This window comes from Photinus pyralis, unplaced genomic scaffold (genome assembly GCF_008802855.1).
Source record: "Photinus pyralis isolate 1611_PpyrPB1 unplaced genomic scaffold, Ppyr1.3 Ppyr1.4_LG6, whole genome shotgun sequence".
Lineage (NCBI taxonomy): Eukaryota > Metazoa > Arthropoda > Insecta > Coleoptera > Lampyridae > Photinus > Photinus pyralis.
The window spans coordinates 25,638,545-25,656,865 of NW_022170663.1; the positions used below are offsets into that span (position 1 = coordinate 25,638,545).

Consider the following 18,321-nt stretch of genomic DNA (forward strand, 5'->3'; position numbering starts at 1 on the left):
GAATGGGATTTAATGTTGTGATCGAACTCAATTTAAAAATTCCTACTGTGCTATCCATTGTTTTTACCGAGCACAGACAATGGTGGTTAAAGGTTAATACGAAGAGGTCCCCGATAATTTTTGGCGACGTTGACACCGTCGACCGGTATATGCGGTTTCGCATAATGATCTGCTTTGTATTTAAAAGGCCGGCCTCAGTTCCTTCGATTTAGTTGACCCTTATCAATTGCGCTGAAAATGGTTTTGGAAAAAAACGGGGGTGTTGCACTCGCTCATCCCTTGCACGGCGAGGAGATCGTCATTACCGGTAAGTCAGTGGTAGTGGTGATCAAACTGATGGTTCTTTACGAAAAGGGATGTCTGGACGTTTTCCCGAGTCGGACGACATCTACCAGTACATGAGAAACATCTACAACAAATTTGACATGATCACCAGCGATAATCGGCGCTGGTTACCGACCAACCCCGAGATACCCCATCGTATTGGTAAAATTAGCCATCTAGAGAAGCTGGACGCTGGCCAATTCGGTATATGACATGGTCCCGTGGCTGGGGGTAGGTCTCATTGTGAGTGTTTCAGATTTGCATTACCACGAAGCCAACCAGATGGATCCCATGATCAAGATTTCCTTGGAAAAGGCGTACGAGGCGATCCTTGATGCCGGTTACAACGTAAACGAGATGGACGGTGCGAACTGCGGTGTCTTCATGGGGTGCTGCTTTTCGGAAAGCGAGGAGGTCGTGCTTATGGCGACGAATGCCAGCCCGAACTTTGGCGTGACAGGGTACGTGATTATTTCCATTATTCTGGTTGTTCGATTGAAAACCTGCTGTCCGTCCCTGAGAATTTGTTCATCAAATTTCTCATCACCCTTGCTCTTCCCCCGCAACTCTTCATCGCTCTGTTGGCCAATTCGTTCTGCACGATTTTCCCGTTCCTCGGCAACTTCCGGTTGATTTTCTTCATTCATTTCAACCATTTTCATCATACTCTCTAGGTCGAGGCTCAATTTTTCCTTTCGTTAGGTTTCCTTTACTACTTTTTGGTTATTTGTATGCACCTCTTTTAGTTCATGATTTAGTTCCTGTTTCAGTTTCTTCTGTCTGTTTTAATCGTTTCTTTATAGTTTTGCACGTCTTAATTCTTTTTATCATTCTTCATGGAGTAGATTTTTGTTGGTTCTTTTACTCATTCAGTTTCTTACTTTTTTAAGTGTCTATATATACCCGTTCCGGTCCCCTTTCCGTTAGGGACCCTCAGCCTTGAGGAACGGCCGATTTGAGTACAGCCACTACTCCATGTCTGGTAGAGTGACTTTATAAGCCTTTAGTTTTAGTAATATAGCCCGAATCACATCCCTTCTTGCGAGGAGAGAATCGGACCTGAAGGATTCCTCCCAGATCCGCCCATATCAACGGCTACCTCAATCCTTCCACTCGTCCCAATCTGTTAGCCGCATGGAATCTTTCCGCACCTCTGCCTCCCCACCTAAGTTTAAAGGTTATAATAGTCCTAGAAGTGTCTTCATGGCCACAATGGTTTTGATGGCTCTAGTGACTCCCAAACAAGCGAGTCTCCATACCTTACCCAGTTGTTTCCTATAGGATGCCCTGACAAGCCCCATGTACAGCCAAAATTATTCGCTCAATGTGACCTTTTCAAGTCAAGCGGGAGCCTATGATGACTCCCAAATATTTCACTGACCTGGTCAGACCCAGTTGACGCCCTCTACGTGTGAGCTTATCAAAGTCCTATTACCTTCCATTCGTAAATGGCACAACGTCGCTTTTTTCCTGGTTAACAGAGAGGCCATGGATATTGCACCACCTATCCACTTGTTCAAGAGCCCTCTGCCTCCCGTACTCCTTCACAGAGCGGAGAAAACCCGTTTTACACCAGACCTGCAGCAGCGGAGATAACACTCCACCCTGCAGACATCCCCATCCCCAGTATACATTCCCGACTCCAGCCTGAAGGTCCTCCATGATCTTCGTCTACACCTTCGGATATGGTCCTTATACCTGCGCTGAGCGATCTTGAAATCTCCCCAGTCCGCAGGCAACTATTAGTTCGTATGGCCCTGTTAAAGGGCCCGCGAACCTCCTTACGAACCTTTTCAAGGTCTGAGTTCCACCAAGGTGTTCTCTCCGTTCCTCGAAAGGTCCGCAGATTGCCGCAGTCCCCCATATGGAGCTGTTGTGGCGTCGTTTACTAATACGGCACCTTCTTCGGCCTGTCTCCTGGTTTTCGACAGACCAAAGGTGGTCATCACGGAACCCGTATAACAGATCCATCACCTTGGTTACCCCGGGGACGTGTCTCTGCACTTTCAGAGGGGCGTTATCCCAGGGTCAAACAGGAGGGATGGTCCTTTCCGGCCGGTCCAAGGTCCAATGGCCTTCCCATTCGACCGCTATGCCACCCTGCGGATTCCAGCTGAACTCCGCCAGCCGTGGGAAGGCCCCCCCCCCTCCATCTCGTCAACAACTGCATTCAATGCAGCTATCATACACTTCGACTGAGCCTCGGTGATGTCCACCTCCGGTTGTGGGTGCTCCAAAAGCTCTGGACTGTTTTGAGCCAGACATTAGAGCGCTTTCTTTCTCTCTGAGACGCTTGGTCGCTAAGCCGCCGACCCAGACACCGCCTTGAGCTTTGACGCAGAGGCCGCTTGACCCTAGGTTTAATTCTCGAGCTCCTCGCCATCGTTTTCTGTGCGCCAGTCCTATTCCTCTCGCGAATAGGAGCTGGTCAACCACCATGTCCCCCATGACAAGGATCCTAGAAAGGGTTTGTTTGGTTTGAAATCATCCATTCGATTCCCACGAGTAGTGCGGAAATCCGGTTTCACCTGAGCAGAGCCGCTTGCCCAGGGATTGGCTGCCAGTCCCTTCCCGAAGGAAAGGGTCCACCGCTCAGAGATCGTCCGGTTACGAAGGGGCACCGCAGCGCCAAGCGAGGACGCGTCCGAGACGTACCTCCACCATACCTTTACTTGAGTTTAGAGATCTTTAGCATTTGAGGTCAATTTTTTAAATTGAAATATTCCATGCACGAGAGTTTTAAGCGGTGATATTTACTTATTCTTAATGTCCCATTTTATTTTATTTTATGCAGAGGCGATCAAATTAGATTTTCCTTTACACCTTCCTGGATGTAATATATTGGTTTGGCTTATAAAAAGAAATACAAAAAAAATGTTCTTATAGGTCGATTCCTTTAAGAATATTAAAATTACTTCAAAAAAACAATTTCTCAGTTTAATGTTTACATACCTGATTGAGAAAATATAAGTGTATATGTTAATGCATGCTTCTTCTTTAGGAGTTCTAGATCTATGACTTCGCAGCGCATCAGTCACTACTTCAATCTGAAAGGGCCATCTTATATTACTGACACGGCGTGCAGCAGCTCACTTTACGCTTTGGAGCACGCGTACCGAGCGATTCGGACTGGTCGATGCGAGAGCGCATTAGTTGGTGGCGTCAGCTTGTGCCTAAACCCCATAGCATCTCTTCAGTTTGCTCGGTACGTGATGGGGGATGCGGAAGGGCTCTGGTAACAGAGTTGTTGCAGGTTAGGTGTTCTGAGTGCGGACGGGATGTGCAAGCCGTTTGATGAAGACGCGAAGGGTTACGCGCGCTCTGAGACCGTTTCCGTTGTCTTCCTGCAGAAGGCTAAGGATGCTCGACGAATTTACGCACAGGTAATAACCCTCCTTGGTCACCTTGATTATAGTTCTCTCTTGTAGTTGCTGCACAGCAAAACAAACAGTGACGGCTACAAGGAGCAAGGGATAACGTTCCCGTCGAGCGAAATGCAAAAGGTCCTCTTAGACGACACCTACGAGGAATGCCGATTGGATCCCACTACAATCGACTTCCTCGAAGCGCACGCCACCGGTACCAGGGTCGGCGATCCCGAAGAAATGGCCGCGATGGAGCAAGTCTTCTGTACCAACCGCGACACACCACTGATCGCCGGCTCCATCAAGTCCTACCTCGGCCATGCGGAGGGCGCGAGTGGAATGTGCTCACTGGTCAAGGTTCTGATCGGAATGGAGGACGACTGCCTTTTGCCAAACATCCACTACGACAAACCACGGCAGAGCATAAAGGGTTTGGTCGATGGCAGAGTGGTGGTCCCCTTAGACAAAATGCTGTGGCCGAAAAACGGCTCTGGGGTGGTTGCGATTAACTGCTTTGGCTTTGGCGGATCAAATGCGCACGTTATCCTTAAGAGGTTCGAGCAACGAAAGATTAACGAAGGATTGCCCGATGATGACTTACCGCGACTCATGTGCGTAAGTGGTCGCGTGCCGGAATCGCTGAAAAGCATCTTTGACGACATCAGTGGGCGTAAACTGGACGCTGAGTATTGCAGGTTACTTCAGGAGGCATTCAAGTGAGTACCCTCCCCGATTCCACCAGTTCTCCATACGGTTGATGCTCTGAATCTTCCAGTTCTTCCTTGCATGTAGGTATTTTTTAGTCTAGTTTCCAATTCAATCCATCAGTTCTCGAGTCAATCGCCGAGAATTCTTGATTTCGAATAAACTTTGGTAGATTGATCAACATGTTTCTACTATACGACACGACTAAGTTCCAAGCAACTCACAATGCATTAATAAAGCACACACGACAATAATTTCGTTGAAATGGTGGAACAGTTTTCCCTTAAAATTCAATTTTCGCAATAAAATATCTGGTACCACTACGTGGATGACAAATCTTTCATAAACTTAATGACCGAATGAAACCCCCGAAACGAACCCAGAGCAAAGCAAGCTCCGGTTATGCTGTGTATGCATGTAAAGGTACGAGTATACCTGCAGTTCCCACTTTGTGTTCATTCTTCAATCATCCTTTCATCTACACACTTTTTTTTTCTCTCTTATATTTAACTCTCTGTGCCCCTGCCCCCCCCCCCTCAACTTACCAAATCTCATCTTCGATTTTTGGAGATACAATTCCATTTACTTTTTCCCTGTATCTCTCCATTCTTCCCCCTCTTCCTCTCCCCAATTTCTTTCATTAAACACTTCAGACGTCTTCCCTCTTATAATTACCATGGGGAAGAGTGAGGATTGTGGGGAACGGTTATCGAGTCCTGCTTTACTGTCAATATAATTTTAGGAAATAGTCATTGAACTTTCCTGTTTTACTGGAGGTTATTCCATACCACCCACACCTTCCGGTGTTACGTCCTCTGCAGTGCTTCTTAGGAGAAGAGTATCTGATTACCTTTTCCCAAAAATAACAATGCGATTCCTAAAGGCTGCGCGTTTTATGAAAGAAAGTGTTACCGAGAGGTCTGGAGGTATGAAATACCCTCAGCATATACGACAATTCCCTTGTCATTTTCCGAAAACTACCAGGAGGGTTCCCATGGGAAAGGGTGTGGGTGATCGGACAGGGTTATCCAGTCCTTCTCAATGTAATTTTAGAAAATGGTCATTGACTCTTTCTTTCTTTTGCTGGGGATATTCCATACCCCCCACTCTTATGGGGGGGGGGTACTTCATACTCCCCACATACACCCTGTATCCTCTCCAGTGCTACAACCTCTGCAGTATTTCTTAGGAGTTTTTTTTTTATTTTTCAAAAATAACGGTTACATTCCTGAAGGCTGCACGTTTTGTAGAAATATAGAAGTATTTAACTTTCAAAATGATTTTCCGGAAATGGTAATCGAATCTTTCTTTTTTTCTGGCTGGTATTCCATGCCCCCCAGACTCCCCGGTGCTAGGATCTCTGCAGTTCTTTTTAGGAGAAGAGCACATGTCTGTTGATTCTTTTCCAAAAATAATCATGAGATTTCTGAAGCCTGAACGTTTTGTGGAAGACAGTTACCGGGGGGTCTGGGAGGAAAATAAGACAGTTCTCTTACGATTTTCAGAAAAATACCACAAGGGTACCATGGGAAAAGGTGCGGGTTTTGGGGAAGGGTTGTCGAGTCCTCATTATAATTATTGGAAACGGTCATCGACTCTTCCTTTTCTGGGAGGTATTCCATGCCATTCGTTGTCTTTCTGGTTGCAGAAATTTGACCATGTGTCTCTTCTTCCCACAGCACCTGCAAGGGAATACCTTGTTTTCCTTTTCACTATTCCCCGATGACCTTTTGTCGAAAATCTTCTTTGCGACAATGGCATTCTGAGTACCTTGACCATGATGACCTTGATTCTCAGCTTCTTGGAGTCCGGCAGTGTGTCCTGAAACTCCATCATGATACAAAATACCAATAAACTTGATGGGAAATAATCGAAAAGCCTTTTGGACTTAATACTTCTTCTTTGGTTTTTACCCTAGACTGCGCCTATACAATATATGCTTGTTGCAGGGGTACCACCACTGACCACCCTTACCGTGGCTACATAATCCACTCCAAGGCTGGCGAGCTAAAGCGGAGCTCGACGAGGTTCGACAGCAAGAGACGCGTATGTCTGCTCCTTCCAGGACCAACCATGGAGCTCCTCGAGATCGGCAGTGGACTGTTCAGATTTTCAGCGTTTTCCGCGGCCGTAGAGAGGTGAGTTGACAACTCCAGGGCCGCAAACCTTATCCTCACCTTACAGAATCGCCTCGCTTCTACCACCTGAGGTTCATCTAACCAAGATAATAAAAAATTGCGAATGCAATTGCGGGCGAGAATTAGTACTCGCGAATTTAGCCATTCAGCTCGCCTTCATCGAGCTGTTCAAGGAGCTGAATTTATCGTTAGACTACACGGCGGGGATGTCCATTGGGGAGTTATCCGCCGGTTATGCAAACGGGCGGATCAATCTCGAACAGGCAATCGCGGTCGGGTACGAAATTTCTCGACTGGTGGGCGATGATCTGCGTCTCGAGTACGCTTTAAGTACCAAAAGCTCGCTGCTGTTGAGCCGGCTACAAAAAGTGATACCCAGTCCGGAAGTGATGCTTCACAGTCTACTAAATCCGAAACCTTTGGAAGCGCGCGAGTGGCAGCAGAGCCATTATCCCGAACTGGCAGTGGTCGTGCTCGGTTCCGATCGGATTCGGCTGAACGGTTTCGCTTCCTTGCACATTTCCGGCTCGGATGCCGTGACCTCATTTCTGGATGTGGTGGGAGGGTGAGTAGCGACGAGGGCGCGCTCTTCTCCTACAGAAATCTCTTGCAGTCTTTACAAGCTCGGGCACAATCTCAACGTGGAAGCTCTGTACCCGCCAGTCAAGTGGCCGGTTGGTCGTGGAACGCCCATGATCTCGCCGCTCATTAAATGGAACTACGACTTAGATTGGTTTACAAAACTTCACACGAAGACAGTCTTGCACACGGGCGCCCAAGTTATTCCTTTGGTCAACAAGACGATTGACTGGTCCATCTTACCAGGCCACGTCATTGATGGTAAGTCAAGTCCTCCCCGAGTCGCTTGATCCATAGGATGCTTCTTTGGTGAAGGTATTCACTAGAGCCCCTTGTCTTCTTATAGAGATGACCGTTAATATTGTACTCCAACATTTTCCAAATGGTTAAGGTTAAGCGTTTGGACCGATCTACAAGGTTTTGCCATTTCCAGAGGCTGTCCAGATTAATGTTGCAAGGATAATTGTTTCAATAGTAGTTTAGACTACAACCACGATGAGTTTAAAGTCACTTGGTGCATGCGCAGTAGTTTCAAATTTGGAGTTGGCGCATGCGCAGAATTGAAAGTCAAAGTGATCCAGGATGGGTGTACTCTCGTTGTTTTATGTCTTGGCACATCTTCACGTGTCGACTACTACTCTTCATTCCTCTAGCTCATTGGGATTCTTAATCAGCACCATTGATCCAAACCCAGTCTGAACTTGCACGTATTTAGGTATGACGATAATGCCCGCAACCGGGTACCTCTTCATGGTCTGGGAGACGTACTGTAAAATTGTGGACGTTCCAATAGCCGGTTCTCGGGTGCGCTTCGACAACGTGCGATTCCACAAAGCTGTCCACATTTCCAAAATATCGGAGATGGAATTCAAGATCACCATCGGACGAGGAACGAACAGATTTGAGGTAAATATAGTCTGGGCCAACCCTCCTACTTAGTACACTTTAGATCGGAGACGTCGACGAAGTGATCGTTTCCGGAAGCATACGCACTCTCTCAGAAACGGATGAATTCATTGATCTTGCCTTGTCACCGGAAGATGACGAAGGAATCTCTTTCGCGTCCAAAGATATTTACAAAGAGTTACGTCTGCGGGGTTACAACTACTCGTAAGTGACTTGGCAAAGGTGATGGTTTGTATTGAATTCTTCTAGGGGAGCGTTTCGCTCGCAGGAAAAAGCCCATATATCCGGATTGATAAGCTGGATTAAATGGGAACGTAACTGGATCGCATTCATCGATAACATGCTGCAGACGAAGCTTCTCGGGGAAGATACGCGAAGTCTGTACGTCCCCACGTTCATTGGACAGTTGAAGATTGACGCCATGAAGCACTTCGAGTACGTCAAGGAATTGGACAACCCATCTCTACTGCCTGTTTACAACCATCGCGAGGCTGATGCCATCAGGTGAGTTAGGCAGACTCTTCCGCGGTGATTCTAATTAGTGGAGTAGCTGTGGAGGTATCGAGCTGCGGAAGCTTTACGCAACGTCAATTCTGCGCCGTAAGGTGACCGCCGAGCCGGTCCTGGAGACGCACAAGTTCGTACCGTTTAACACCGAGCTGCCCATGCAATCTGCGGTGCGCGTCCTGGTGCAGATCTTCCTGGAGAACTCACTCTCGCTGAAGGTTAAAATCGTGGAGGTCGCGCAAACTGACGCAATTGCTCCAATTCTGCAAGAGGCTTTGAATGATCAGCCGCTGGTAAAAACTGAAGTTATAATTTTGGGCGACGAAAACTTGAGTGTTCCAAACATGAAGGTCCACAACAAGGCGTTGTCCACCGAGAAACAGTGCGCGATAGTCATTGCAGAGGAGGCATCGGGTAACCTTGAACTACTCAAGGAGGCTGAAGGCGTTCTCAAGGAGAACGGCATTATTATCTCCAGGGAAAGAGGTGAGTTCACTGCAAATTTCCCTGGCCTCGCGCTTCTGGCGCAAGTTAAAACTGAAACGGATACGCTGGTGTTGCTGAGGAAGGTTGTGAGCTACCCCAAAGAGCATGTGATCATGGCCAAGTTTGATGGTACAACTTACGACTGGTTGCCCAATCTTCAGAGTGCCATGCGAAATGAAACCAAAACTTTGGTGGTTGTTGAAAATCAGCCCCTAAGCGGCGTGCTCGGCTTTGTCAATTGTCTAAGACGCGAACCTGGGGGAACGAACGTGAAATGCGTCTTTGTTCAGAATGGAAACATTAAATTTAACCTCTCCGATCCACTCTTCCGCGAACAGTTGGACAAAGACCTAGCTATTAACGTGTTGAACCAAGACGTTTGGGGTAGCTATCGCCATCTGCCGCTGGAGCGCGTGACGGAGGTTGAAACCCAGCACGTCTTCTGCAACCAGAACGTCGTTGGAAACTTGTCGACGCTCAGTTGGGTCGAAGGGCTACCCTCCAAGGATCCCGAACGATCAATCAAGGTTTGTACAAAGGTTTCACCAGGTGGTGGTCTAACGGCCTGCTTAGGTATACGCCAGTTCCATCAACTTCATGAATATTATGTTGGCTTCCGGTCGTGTTCCTTCGGAGGCGTACACAAAGGATCGACTTATTTCAACTTCAGCGCAAGGTATTGAGTACGCTGGGATTGATGCGAGGTAAATTACATTACTGAGTAGACCTGGTGTAGCGTGCAATTGTAGGGGCGAGAGGGTAATGGGAATTCAGTATGGGGCAATGGCCAGTTACGTTGTCCCCGATGGTGAAATAATGTGGAGGATACCGTGTGAGTGGACTATGGACCAAGGCGTCAGTATTCCGATTACCTACTCGACGGTGCTGTGCAGTTTCTTCGTGGTAAGTGTCTGCGTAGGCCTTTCGTCGTTTAGTAAGACGTATTTAAGAGCGCCCATCTCAAACCGGGACAAAGTCTTCTGATTCACTCCGGTGCTGGGGGCGTAGGGCAGGCCGCCATCTACATAGCCTTGTTCTACAAGTGCCAAATATTTACGACGGTTGGTACCGAGGAGAAGAGGAAATTCATCATGGAAACATTCCCAGAGATACCAGGTGGGCAAGTAAGCTAATCCACACGAACTCATTCGGTCCGTAGCTAACCACATTGGCAACTCTCGCGACACCTCTTTCGTCCAGATGGTTTTAAAGCACACGAGAGGAAGGGGAGTTGACTTGGTTTTAAATTCCTTAGCCGAGGAAAAGCTCAAAGCGTCACTTCAGTGCCTTGCGCCGAAAGGATACTTCGTCGAGATAGGCAAATACGACTTGGTCAACAGTAACACACTTGCACTATCTGTACTAAGCGAAGGACGTAGGTATGCCGGATGCATGTTGGATATGTACCTCGGGGACTGCCACAATCAAAAGCACAAACTGCAACAAATTCTGAGTAAATTCCTGAAACAAGGAGCGGTTAAGCCTTTGTTCCTTGCCACCTTCAACATGGACCAAGCGGAAGAAGCTTACCGTTTCATGGCGGCAGGCAAACACGTAGGAAAGGTCGTCATCAAAGTACGCGATGAAAACCAACAATCGCCCAAACTATTCAAGGCTCTCCCAAGGTACGGTTTCTATTCAAAGGATCGCTAATGACCGACCGTTCCAGATTCTCCTGCGATCCTTGCATGACGTATATCATTTTAGGAGGCTTGGGAGGCTTTGGATTGGAACTGGTTGATTGGTTGATACTAAGAGGGGCCCGCAAGTTGGTTTTGGTCTCTCGAAATGGTGTCCGAAATGGCTACGCTGCGTCCAGGCTTAGGTGAGTTCAACTGCGATAAGCTCTTCATAAACATTTTCCCTTAGAACTTGGAAAACTTACGAGGCCACCATAAGGGTGGCCACAGATGACGTCACCACCGAAGAAGGTTGCGCGCGGCTGTTGGAGAGCTCGGAGAAGCTTGCGCCCGTAGCCGCGATCTTCAATTTGGCGGTGGTTCTTCGGGACGACCTCTTCGAGAACCAGACGGAAGAGAACTTCGTGAATGCACTCTCGCCGAAGGCCCGGGCGACGCAGCACCTAGATATCCTAAGTCGGCAGCTCTGCCCCCGCCTACAGTAAGCTACCCCAACCCGGTGCTTCGCACTGTACTAATCGCCCCTTAGGCACTTCGTTGTGTTCTCGTCGGTGTCGTGCGGAAGAGGAAATGCAGGTCAAACCACTTACGGCATGGCCAACTCCATCATGGAAAGGATATGCGAGAAAAGGAAACGGGAGGGCTACCCAGGTTTGGCAATACAGTGGGGGGCAATCGGAGAGGTGCGTCTTTCGCCATCGTCCAGAATTCTTCACGTACTATTTTAGGTCGGCCTGGTTGCGGAAATGCAGGAGCAGCACAAAGAGATTGTTATCAGTGGCACATTGCAACAGCGTGTCGCATCCTGTCTGAGCACCTTGGAAACTTTCCTCCTGCAAAACGAGCCCATCGTAGCAAGTATGGTAGTGGCGGAAAAAAAGAGCGTCGCCGAAGGTGCCGAAAGCGTCATCAGCGCTATCAAAGGCATCATGGGTACGTTTACTTCAACTAGCACCTTCAACTCCCCTGCTTCGTTTAGGAATAACCGATATGACGACGATCAGCGAGCACGCCACCTTATCCGAAATGGGTATGGACTCCATGACCGCGGTTGAAATAAAGCAGACCCTCGAACGCGACTGTGAAGTCTTCCTAAGCCCGAAAGAAATCCGAACCCTCACCTTCGCCAAACTAAAGGAGAAGTTATCCAAAGAAGCATCAGATCCCGTAGCTCCACGCCTCCAGCCCCGCAGTAACATCTTCTTCGTCCACTTCCGCACGGAGGAAGATTCAAAAATACCATTAAAGCGACTGGAAAGCTTAGTTAAGAAAGAAGATCAGGCGCCATTGGCCATCTTCCTGCCGGGAATTGAAGGTGTAGCCGAAACCATGGAGTTCTTGGCCAAAAACCTGCACTCGCATGTGGAATGCATCCAGTACGCAAACAACGTCAGCGACTTCCGCTTGGAAGCCTTCGCTAAATCACTACCAACAGTAAGTTATTTCCACAATTTCTCCTTAAAAATCGGATTTTAGCTAATACCCCACGTCAAAAATCACTTCAACCTCGTAGCATATTCGTATGGTTGTGTGGTCGCGTTAGAGCTCGCATCCATCTTAGAAGTCCGTGGACTGATCGGAAAAGTGATTTTAATTGATGGGGCGCCGGAAATGCTAAAGAATCTAATAAAGCTGCAGTACCCATCGGAACACGAGTCCGAGGCCTTCCTGGAGACCGCCATACTGTTTAACTTGATCACCTCATACGCGCCCATGGAGGCAACAGTAGAGCTCCGGGTAAGCTTTTCCTCAGCCCACGCACCAATTTATCGAACTTGTCCTAGGAAACCGTCCGCCAGTTGCGCACATTGAAAGAACGCGTCGAGTACCTACTGGAAGTGATACCCGAAGGAATTCCGCATTCGAAAGATTACCAAAGGCAGGTGGGCATCGCCGTCTGCGCGAAAACGAAATCTGTATACAATTACGAGGCAAACTTTCCAAAGCTGAAGTCGGAGGTGACGCTAATCAAGCCGAACAAATCGCCCTTCGTCAACTACGACGAGGACTACAGACTGCAGAAGTTGTGCGAGAAACCTGTTCGAGTTCATACGATTGAAGGGACCCACACTACCATCGTCCAGAATCCTGAGCTTGCCGATTGTATCAATAAAATCATCAGCAATTAATAAAGAGTTGTAGTTGAATAGTAGTTCTTTTTAGAACCCCACCAGTTTCCTCAATTATTTGTAAAACCTAACCACCCATATGGGAAAGCAAACGGTCGCTTCACTTTTGAAGTACCTTCCTAGGTACTTAATTTGAGATGACTCTATCAACGCTCCAATATTCCAGGAGAATGACTAAAGAACGGAAAGTACTGTTGCTGTCAAAGGTGATGTTGACTACGAAAATTCAAGGTTGTAGGTGAAGATGGTATCCAAGAAATCGCATCTGAAGTTGCATTGGTTTACATTGATGGTTTTGTGTGCTGTTTGCCGCTCTCATACCAGAATGGAAGGTTTGAGCTGCGTTCCTGAATCCAAACGTCATGTCTGGAAAGTCGTAAATTCGGAATGGTGTTGTTGCCGCCGTCTTGGAGATGTCCTCGTCTACCACTAGGATTTGGTGGTATGCTCCAGGTAGGTCTTCGAGTAGTTGGGTTAGCAGTATGGGAGGGAATTTGAATTTCCTTTTAGGTTTTCGGTGAGGGGCTAACTAATTAAATAAGAGGATCCAAAAACCCAACTGGGATGGAAGGAAATGATGATGTAAAGAGTGGAGAACGCTACCACGTTTTCGGAGAAGAGCGACGGTATGTAGGAAGTCGGTTTGACGGAGGCAACGAGCAGTTTCTGGGAGCGCGAGCGACGATTCCCAGCAAACGAACTTGGTGTCAACGGGTCGGGAGGGGGGGGGGCTGCTTTTCGAGGTTCAGGTTGTACTTGGGCTCATTATTGGATTTATTCACCACAGGATCGACATACTTGGATGCGAGTAGGGCATTCTGAGGAGATGTGGCCGATTTTGGTGCACTTGGAGCAGTGTATTGCTGCAACCGACATCGTGTTGGAGGAGAGTGGATCGACAGAAAACAAACTGACGTAACATTTTTATAGCACAATTGAAATGTGGAACAGTATCATCTGATTAAAAATTCAAGCATTGTTACTTACCAACACTTCACATTAGATTTGACCTACTATTGCATAGATCGACCCATTTGTTAGTTAGAACGTCAAATTCAAAATTTCGGAAATAACGTCGGGGAGTGGGCGGGGGGAGGATACTTCAGAATGCTAAGAATGGGATTTAATGTTGCGATCGAACTCAATTTTAAAATTCCTACGGTGCTAGCTATTGTTGTATTGTTGTTGTGTCTTGATAATTGTCGAAGGACCACTCCGATTCAGGGTCCGTTAACTTGCCCCCCCCCACTGAGAGATTTGATAGTCGTATTATTTTGAAATGAATGCGCTCGTTATGCGCTCCTATGCGCCACCGATAATAACTCTTGCGCCATTATCGTTTTTTAGAAATCCGAAAAAACATTTGGGGGGGGCCAAGTGAACGTAGCCCCCCCCCCCAGTACGTATTTTGTCCCTTGTAACTAGGTCACCTGATACATTTGGTTATGCGCTCAATTGCGCCACTTGAATTAAAGCTAGCGCCATTACGGTTAAGCCGTGACAAATTTTCAAAAAGTGGGGGGGGGGCCAACTTAACGTTTTTAAAAGTTACTTTTTTTAAACATCTTTTCATACGAAATTGTACTCTCAGGTATGCGCTGAAATGCGCCGTAAAAAGATATCTTTGCGCCATTATTGCTTTTTGGATATCCTTAAATATATTGGGGGGGGGGGCAAGTGAACGGAATCCCCCATAACGCATTTTGCTACCGGTATTTGTGCCACTTGATACATCTGGTTATGAGCTCAATTGCGCCACTTGAATTAAAGCTAGCGCCATTACGGTTAAGCCATAAAAAAATTTTAAAAAGTGGAGGGTCTAACTTAGCGTTTTCAAAAGTTATTTCCGGAAGTGCGTCCATTTTGAAAATATTTTACATGGATTCGGCCTTCGGAGTAACTCCTAAATACAAATTTCTAAAAACCTACCTATTTTACTTTCCCAGAATCGTTTAACTAAAGCTCCCAAAAAAACACCCTGTATAGTGTTTCTGAAACAATATAATGACGCCAAGATTTTTGTTTACGGCGCATTTTAGCGCATGATGAAAGGTACGATGTAGTATAAAAAACATGTTAAAAAACGTAACTTTTGAAAACGTTGTTAGCCCCCCCCCCACTTTTAAAAAATTTTTTATGGCTTAACCGTAATGGCGCTAGCTTTAATTCAAGTGGCGCAATTGAGCGCATAACCAAATGTATCAGGTGACCTAGTTACAAGGGACAAAATACGTACTGGGGGGGGGGCTACGTTCACTTGCCCCCCCCCCCAATGTTTTTTCGGATTTCTAAAAAACGATAATGGCGCAAGAGTTATTATCGGTGGCGCATATGAGCGCATAACGAGCGCATTCATTTCAAAATAATACGACTATCAAATCTCTCAGTGGGGGGGGGGCCAAGTTAACGGACCCTCCGATTCAGGAGAATAATGCGCAATTTTTATAAACTAAATGAACTGTATTGAATTTACTGACTGTTCGTTATGACATTTCTATTTATATTCAAAAACAAACCTCTAATAATGAAAACTAGATTAAATTAGTGCAAATTGCACAATTGTCTTTACCGAGTGCAAACAATGGTGGTTAAAGGTTAATACGCAGAGGTCTCCGATAATGTTTGACGACATTGACACCGTGCGTCGGCCGGTATATGCGTTTTTTGCATCTGCAATGCATTTAAAAGGCGAGTCGCAGTTCCATCGATTTAGTTGATCCTTATCAATTGCGCTGAAAATGGTTTTGGAAAAAAACGGAGGTGTTGCACTCGCCCATCCCTTGCAAGGCGAGGAGATCGTCATTACCGGTAAGTCAGTGGTAGTGGTGATCAAACTGATGGTTCTTCACGAAAAGGGATGTCTGGGCGTTTTCCCGAGTCGGACGACATCTACCAGTACAGGAGAAACATCTACAACAAATTTGACATGATCACCAGCGATAATCGGCGCTGGTTACCGACCAACCCCGAGATACCCCATCGTATTGGTAAAATTAATCATCTCGAAAAACTGGACGCTGGCCAATTCGGTATATGACATGGTCCCGTGGTCGGGGGTAGGTCTCATTGTGCGTGTTTCAGATTTGCATTACTTCGAGGCCAACCAGATGGATCCCATGATCAAGATTTCTTTGGAGAAGGCGTACGAGGCGATCGTTGATGCCGGTTACAACGTGAACGAGATGAACGGTGCGAACTGTGGTGTCTTCATAGGGTGCTGCTTTTCGGAAAGCGAGGAGGTCGTGCTTATGGCGACGAATGCCAGTCCGAACTTTGGCGTGACAGGGTATGTGATCATTTCCATCATTCTTCAACTTGCTGTCCATCTCTCAGAATTTGTTCATCAAACTTCGTCAATGTGTGAAAGCCAGTCCCCACCACTCTTACTCTTCCCCCGCATCTCTTCACCGGAACGACCTGTGCTGGTGGTATACGTGTGTTGAAAGATTAATGTTAGAACATTAATAAAACGTCTTGAGCTTCAAAAATAGAAAAATAAAGAAGTTCATAAAATGTCATTCAATATTCATCATATATTTTTTTTTAACATCTACACACTTTATAATTTATAAAATATTTTATGATCGTACTTCAACACCTTCCCTCGATTAAAAATATTTATAAATTCAAATAAAGAATACTACATCAAAACTTACTTCTAAGTTCAAAATAGGAAATACAAATTACCTCCCCTTATTTCATATTTAAAAAAATCTTGTTTCTTAGAGTAGACCTATAGCCTTAGCAAACATTTCTGTTTGTTCTGCCCCGACAGGGACTTCGTGAAGAGGTCAGCAAGGTTTTCTGATGAAGGTATATATTCTACTTTGATCATTCTGTTATTAATACATTTCTCTCACAAAATTGTATTTAACAACAAAATGCTTACTTCTCTCCGTTATAGTTTCATTTTCTGCAATTGCAATCGAACCTTGATTATCACAATACACAATTTCTCTTCCATAAATTAAATATTCTTCACTTAATTCACGTAACAAAGATTGTAACCACAGAAATTCACACATTGACTCATAAAGGGCGATATACTCTGCATGAGTTGATGAACTGGCTACGCATTTCTGTTTTCGGCTTTTCCAAATAACTGCTCCATTCCCAAAATTAAAAACATAACCAGTTATTGATTTTGCATCATTTTTATCACTAGCCCAGTCTGAATCACTATAACATGAGAAAACACCATTTTTCTTATAAGTTAATCTATAACCTATTGTTTTCTTTAAATACTTTAGCACATTTTGAACACCTCTCCAATTTCTTACAGTGGATCTCTGGTTGCATTGGCTCAATTTACATACAGCATTTGCAATGTCAGGCCGAGTACAAGTGCTGTTATAAAGAAGAGAGCCTATCGCCTTTTGATACAATTCACGATCAAAAATTTCTCCTTCGCCTTTCACTTCAAAATGCGCTCCTACTTGAAGTGGGCAAGAAATGCCTTTAGATTCTGACATATTGTACTCATTTAAAATGGATTTTATGTACTGACTCTGATTTATGGTTATAACATTCTTACTAGGTCGATCAAACTGTATTGATATGAACGATCTTACGGGACCTAAATCTTTAAGTTTGATAATTTTTCCAATAATTTCTTTAAATTTTAAAACTTCTTCTTCAATTCCCGAAACCAAAAAATCGTCAACATAAACGGCCACTATAATGTCTTTCTTAAAAAATATGCAAGGTTCACTGATACATTTGGCAAAATCTAAACTTAACATAATGGATGTTACGTGATTATACCAGTTTCTACCTGATTGCTTAAGGCCGTACAGACTTTTTTTAAGTTTACAAACGAATGTACCTTTATCGAGTTCTAATCCATCAGGTACTTCCATCAATACTTCCTCATCCAAACTGCTATTGAGGTTACGCTCCGACTACATCTACATGATCCAACCTCCATCCATGATGTACAGCTAGATACGTCAGAAGTCTGATTGATTTCTGCTCCACTACAGGACTCATAGTTTCGAAATAGTTTACTCCGTGAGTTTGACGAAAACCTTGTGCAACAAGTCGGGCTTTATACTTACTTAATGTTTCCATCTCCGTTTTTGATTGTGAACACCCACTTGCAGGCTATTACCCTTGCACCTGGTTGTCGTTTTATAATTTTCCAGGTTTCTTGCAAATTTAAATTCCGAAATTCGTTATTATAATGGCATCCTCCCATGCAAGTGCGTTTGAGCCATTCACAGCTTCCTCATAACTGGACGGAATCTTCTCTTCATAATCGTAGAGCAAACATACAACATGGCAATTTACATCATTTTCTTGTTACTGGTGCTCTACTAGATTTTCTTAATTGTACAGGTCCTTATCGTCAGTATTATCGATTTCAGTTTGCTCTTCTCCTTGGTTATGAATCATTTCTGCTATTACAGCTTTTTGATTTTGAATTTCCAGCTCTCCATCTAACACGTCTTGATTTTGAGCAACCATCTCTCCTTCGGGTACAATTTCAATAGAATAATTTTTATCTGTAGAGATTTCAGAAAACAATCCTTCGTTTTTGTTT

At 45.4% G+C, this 18,321-nt stretch overlaps 2 protein-coding genes across 2 annotated transcripts; both read left to right on the top strand.

Moving 5' to 3' along the window:
- Nucleotides 1-237: 237 nt before the first annotated feature.
- Nucleotides 238-12,779, top strand: LOC116174561 (fatty acid synthase-like). Its single transcript, XM_031492498.1, has 24 exons — nt 238-307; nt 355-528; nt 581-785; nt 3,326-3,529; nt 3,578-3,707; nt 3,753-4,405; nt 6,344-6,532; nt 6,579-7,097; nt 7,146-7,372; nt 7,827-8,017; nt 8,061-8,221; nt 8,267-8,521; nt 8,568-9,537; nt 9,584-9,714; nt 9,760-9,913; nt 9,961-10,126; nt 10,170-10,635; nt 10,680-10,835; nt 10,880-11,131; nt 11,180-11,333; nt 11,379-11,583; nt 11,630-12,084; nt 12,127-12,387; nt 12,435-12,779. Exons 1-24 carry the CDS (start codon nt 238-240, stop codon nt 12,777-12,779), a joined length of 6,693 nt encoding a protein of 2,230 aa, XP_031348358.1.
- Nucleotides 12,780-15,460: 2,681 nt separating this feature from the next.
- LOC116173292 (fatty acid synthase-like) lies at nt 15,461-16,237 on the top strand. Its single transcript, XM_031490668.1, has 3 exons — nt 15,461-15,587; nt 15,635-15,808; nt 15,861-16,237. Exons 1-3 carry the CDS (start codon nt 15,518-15,520, stop codon nt 16,220-16,222), a joined length of 606 nt encoding a protein of 201 aa, XP_031346528.1. The 5' UTR covers nt 15,461-15,517; the 3' UTR covers nt 16,223-16,237.
- The last annotated feature ends 2,084 nt before the right edge of the window (nt 16,238-18,321 follow it).

Coding starts and splice junctions, on each gene's coding strand:
- LOC116174561 (XM_031492498.1), top strand. CDS start 238: ATGGTTTTGGAAAAAAACGGGGGTGTTGCACTCGCTCATCCCTTGCAC. Junction 308..354: donor CGAGGAGATCGTCATTACCG/GTAAGTCAGTGG, acceptor CTTTACGAAAAG/GGATGTCTGGACGTTTTCCC. Junction 3,530..3,577: donor GCATCTCTTCAGTTTGCTCG/GTACGTGATGGG, acceptor GAGTTGTTGCAG/GTTAGGTGTTCTGAGTGCGG.
- LOC116173292 (XM_031490668.1), top strand. CDS start 15,518: ATGGTTTTGGAAAAAAACGGAGGTGTTGCACTCGCCCATCCCTTGCAA. Junction 15,588..15,634: donor CGAGGAGATCGTCATTACCG/GTAAGTCAGTGG, acceptor CTTCACGAAAAG/GGATGTCTGGGCGTTTTCCC. Junction 15,809..15,860: donor ACTGGACGCTGGCCAATTCG/GTATATGACATG, acceptor TGCGTGTTTCAG/ATTTGCATTACTTCGAGGCC.